This window comes from Salvelinus namaycush, chromosome 14 (assembly GCF_016432855.1).
Source record: "Salvelinus namaycush isolate Seneca chromosome 14, SaNama_1.0, whole genome shotgun sequence".
Classification (NCBI taxonomy): Eukaryota; Metazoa; Chordata; class Actinopteri; order Salmoniformes; family Salmonidae; genus Salvelinus; species Salvelinus namaycush.
Window position 1 is genome coordinate 10,812,920 of NC_052320.1, and position 4,931 is coordinate 10,817,850.

Here is a 4,931-nt window from a genome sequence, read left to right on the forward strand (position 1 = left end):
CTTTAGATTACCCAAAAGGTGCCAAATGTGATGCCCAATATTTTCTCTCACAAATATGATTATTATTGTTTTAAAAAGAAAGGATAAGTCATCTTTAGAGCTCAAATAAAGTGCATTTGGAATACGTGATTATATCTCACCAAGTACATTTTGAAATTATGCAATCCTGTAGCATAATTCAAATCTCTGAATATGTTTTTTTTTAATTAGACCAAGAAGTTGAATTCATGCCAACACAGTTTCGAAATCCTGAAACTGCTTAGCCGTAGTTGACACAGTTTGCTGACAAACATACAGCCTTAATGATTTACCAATGGTCGGTCGTATCATTATTTGTATTGCTAAGAAATGTGCATTTGTGTCTGCATTGCCATACCAATATTAGTCGAAAAAAATATGATATTAAAACAAAATTTAGACATGGTAAATAGTGTGTTAACCACTCCTGTGACTATGCAAGTCTGAATATGCATTTTAATCGTCATGCAGCCAAAACATTTTTCCACTCTGACTCTAAAAGAGATTATTGTATGGAACATTGCATTTGTTAGTGAAATCAGCACACTGTCACGCATTGAAGCGAATTAAATATGATGAAAGATGTTTACTTTAGTATAAATATAAAAATGCCTAGACCTGCATATTCATTTATTATAATAACAATATTTTTCGTCACGCTGAGTAATTAAATGTTTCTTTACATTTAAGTAATTGAGCAGACGCTCTTGTCCAGAGCAATAATGGTTAATTGGCTTGCTCAAGGGCACATTCACATATTTGTCACTTTGTCCGCTCGGGGATTCGAACTAGAAACCTTTCAGTTAACGGTCCAACACTCTAACCGCTAGAGTACCTGCGGCTACTTCAGGTTAATGTTTTCCAGTGTCGGCCAAACTTTGCAGGTTGTTTTAATTTCCCCTTGTTCGTCTAAGGTTTCCAACCTCCCCTTTAAAGATGTTCGCGTATGTGACTTCAGCCAATGATAGGACCCTGTATTCCCCAGAAAGAAGCCATGAAATTTGAGCTGCTAGTTGTTTATAGGGCTTTTCTCCCCCCACTCACAAGCCTCAATCTCTTCGGGCTGGTTAGCATATCACGTGTCAGAACCATAACGAACTGGACACACGGGGTCATGGTTGCGCATGCGCTCGCGTAATATGTAGTTGGAAATGAGGTGTCCGTCTTGGAGTAGTCGACTTTTAAAAAGCATCCGCAACCCCTGATATGACAACTTCACTGGTTCTGCATCCACGCTGGGCGGACACCTTGATGTACGTTTATGAAAAAAGCCCGAATGAAAATAATCCGAATAAAAGCCAAACAATGGAGGGATTGAGCGGGAATTGCCCGGCGACCCATTGCAGGGACCTAATGTCGCACCCTGGGTTGGGGCGACATTCGGGCACTATAGCGACCCATCAGGGCTCTATGTACTCGGATATATCTTCCCCAGACACCGGCCGACAGTGTCCTGCTCCCCAAACCTCCTCCAGTCCATCTCTGAGTTATGGTTATCCGTTTGGAAACCCTTATTACGGTTGTAGGTTATCTCATTCGCACAACGTGAACTTGCAGCAGAAGCCCTGCTCGTACCACCCTGCAGAGAAATATGGCGACCCCACCAGCACCGCTTTGCCCACCGAAGAGCTGTCTAGCAGGGCGAAAGAATTCGCCTTCTACCCCAGTTTTGCTAGCTCATACCAAGCGGTTCCTGGATATCTAGATATGTCAGTGGTTCCCGGGATCAGCCACCCCGAACCCAGGCACGACGCGTTGATTCCTATGGAGGGCTACCAGCACTGGGCTCTGTCGAATGGCTGGGATGGGCAGGTGTACTGTTCCAAGGAGCAAACACAGTCCACTCATCTTTGGAAATCTTCATTTCCAGGTATGAAATTAAACATGTTTAAAATGTCATACCCCCCCACCCTTGTTATTACCTATCATGAAATGCAATGGTTTCCTCATCATAACGTAGCCTTATAATTTACCATGTGGCACACCAAAGCCATAGCTAAGCCTTTATGTCAATTGTTATGTGTAGAGTTATATATAAACGACAATGTATAGCATCCCTTTAATACATTCTTGAGGGACAGCGTAATATTTGTGCAAAATTTCACAGCGTAATGAAAATGACACTCAGGCATGGTAGGCTTTTTCATCCACTGGGTCCTCTAATACAGGGGGAGTGTTGGCGCGGTTGGTTGGTTATGAGGCTGATCGCTTCAATATGCCAAAATCAATGTCACGTCCTTCAATTCAACTCAACACCATGGTTTGTGCTTTAGTTGAAATCACAGCTGAAAAATCTATCGTCAGAGAAAATAGCTTACCCGGTGTGATTTTATGTATCTGGTGATAGACACCATAAACGCGCATTGTAAAAACAAAAAAATTAGTTTCAGCGTTGTTATTTACAAGTCACAACATGAATACAATAGTGCTTAAACCAGGTAGTCAGTCATGCAGCGGCATAACAACATACCTTTGCGCTTGTTTTATAAAAGCAAGCTAGGCTACTGTTTGGATTGTGCCAATAAATCTCTGCCGAATCTTTGTCAACAGCGCCCAATGTTTCGCGAGAGCGCGTTTTGCATGTGAGAATCAATGTTCCATTCGCCCATGACCAAAGCATCTAATATCTGACTCAAATACTGTGTTGCATAAGTATTTCATAAGTATTTATAATTCAATGGCTTTTTGAAAGACAAGCTTTCCTTTTGTATTGGCTACATAGCCTAGTCTGATATTTGATAAAGAAAACACGGTCCATGAGCGTCCAGTATGCTGTTTACACGGTGTTTACTAGAGGGCTTAGTTAACCACACGGTTTTATCGTCTTGGTGAAATGTGTATTTGCATTTCGGACACGGAGGAGTTGTTGCCCTAGCTATCTCTCCCCTCACGCCATTTTGCCTCCTTTTCCAGGAGATTCCTCAAAAACACACACGCGGACAACGAGCGCGCGCGCATGACGCACAACACACACGCACAAAACAAACACAAACAAACTCTCTCTCACACACACAAAACTCTCTCTCTCTCACACACACACACACACACACACACACACACACACACACACACACACACACACACACACACACACACACACACACACACACACACACACACACACACACACACACACACACACACACACAACTCCTAACTCATAGCTATAGGTAGCTCAAGTCGCATCCCAATTCCCAACATAAATCAAACTTCAGCTGTTTGCGCTTTGGCCCTATGTATGCAAAAGGTTGAGCGCGTCAACGGGTTCTTGATAAATAAGTGCTCATCGGATCATCACAGTACAATACCAAACATCTTCAAAGATCCAGGGCATACCTGCATAATTACACAATGATATGTCCACTGTTGAAAAAGGTTTTGTTGATATATTGATATCTTTATATCAAAACCATACACATTTTGAGTATTATATGAACATCGTTAAGTATTTGGGGGTAACATTGTGTACATCAGCAAGGCTAAACATGTTTTTCTCATAAAAATCTGAAAAAATACTATACTTACATCCTCTTTTCGATGTATACAAGGAGGTATAAACGATGTATCGACCCCCAAGGCCCATCTCTGTGTCGTTCATATCTTTATTACGGATCAAGATTCTTATATTTTGAAGAAATATAATATTTCACAAATTTGTCATGCGTACTGAGTGCCTGTAACTCAAAGAAAATATGTTCTAATACCTCATACACCTCGCGTGCCTAGATAAATAAATATAACAATGTGCTTGATATATGCTTGTATTTGAACATCAAGGAGGAAAGCTTATAGATAAAAACGTATGCCAATAAAAAAGTAAATACCAATTGTGCGTCCAAAAATATCGTGCGTAATGTTTAAATTTCGCCCATAGATAATTTATTAGGCTGAATCTAATGCCTATGAAGTATTTTTGACATAAAAGGCATCTCCATAAAAAAACATATTAATACATGAAATACATTTGAATTAATCAGATTAGTGAATAGTGGTGTGAAATATGTTTGCGTAATACATATCTCCTTTTCTCTCCAGACGTAGTCCCTTTGCAGCCTGAGGTCAGTAACTACCGTCGTGGACGTAAGAAGCGGGTTCCCTACACCAAGCTCCAACTGAAAGAGCTGGAGAAAGAGTACGCAGGCAGCAAGTTCATCACCAAAGACAAGAGAAGACGCATCTCCGCCGGGACCAACCTCTCAGAGCGCCAAGTCACAATTTGGTTCCAGAACCGACGGGTGAAAGAGAAGAAATTTGTCAGTAAATCCAAGACTAGTAATCATATGCATACTACTTGATAGATTCCCGGCCCATTGTACACTGCAGCTGATATCCATCCCACCACCTTCCAGTCCATGATTTACCTCTTAGCGACAACCAAGCCAGAAGAACACTTCGGCAGTGTATTTTAATTCAATTCCAATGGTCTACACACTCCACGCTACAAACCCTCTTTTTTAGAGTTAGAGAAAGAAATGCTCTAAAAACTGTGAAAATATTGAGAAATCAGTTCAACTTTGTTTTATATGAATGTACATATATAAATATATAATATTTAAAACGATATTTGTATTTCAAAAAGACACAAGGATTGCGTGTTTTTTTCTCTCAAACCAATCTCGCGAGGAATATTGATATTTCCAAGACTTTTCATCCAACAGACAGCCAGATGAAAACAAGATATTTTCATCATGTCATCAACAGAAAGTTAACTGAAATATGTACATAAACTTGTCAAGGAGAACGATAACTTCAATTAACTCGAAATTCTACACAAAAAAACAATGAGATGTATTTTCTTCAGCCAAGAACTCACAGACTGGGTTTTTGCGGGGGCGACGGATGATAGATGATACAATGGTTCTTTAAAACTGCTCTCGTTCCGGATTTCAGAAGCTATATATGTCGTCTTCCTG

The 4,931-nt window shown here is 40.4% G+C and overlaps 1 protein-coding gene across 1 annotated transcript; it reads left to right on the forward strand.

Moving 5' to 3' along the window:
- Positions 1-883: 883 nt before the first annotated feature.
- Positions 884-4,466, forward strand: LOC120058828 (homeobox protein Hox-C13a). The gene is made up of 2 exons (XM_039007559.1): positions 884-1,888; positions 4,054-4,466. Exons 1-2 carry the CDS (start codon positions 1,225-1,227, stop codon positions 4,311-4,313), a joined length of 924 nt encoding a protein of 307 aa, XP_038863487.1. The 5' UTR covers positions 884-1,224; the 3' UTR covers positions 4,314-4,466.
- The last annotated feature ends 465 nt before the right edge of the window (positions 4,467-4,931 follow it).

Bases quoted from the DNA above. Each gene is read 5' to 3' on its own strand.
- LOC120058828 (XM_039007559.1), top strand. From the start codon at position 1,225: ATGACAACTTCACTGGTTCTGCATCCACGCTGGGCGGACACCTTGATG. The intron at 1,889-4,053 runs GTATGAAATTAA...TTTTCTCTCCAG, and splicing joins TTGGAAATCTTCATTTCCAG to ACGTAGTCCCTTTGCAGCCT.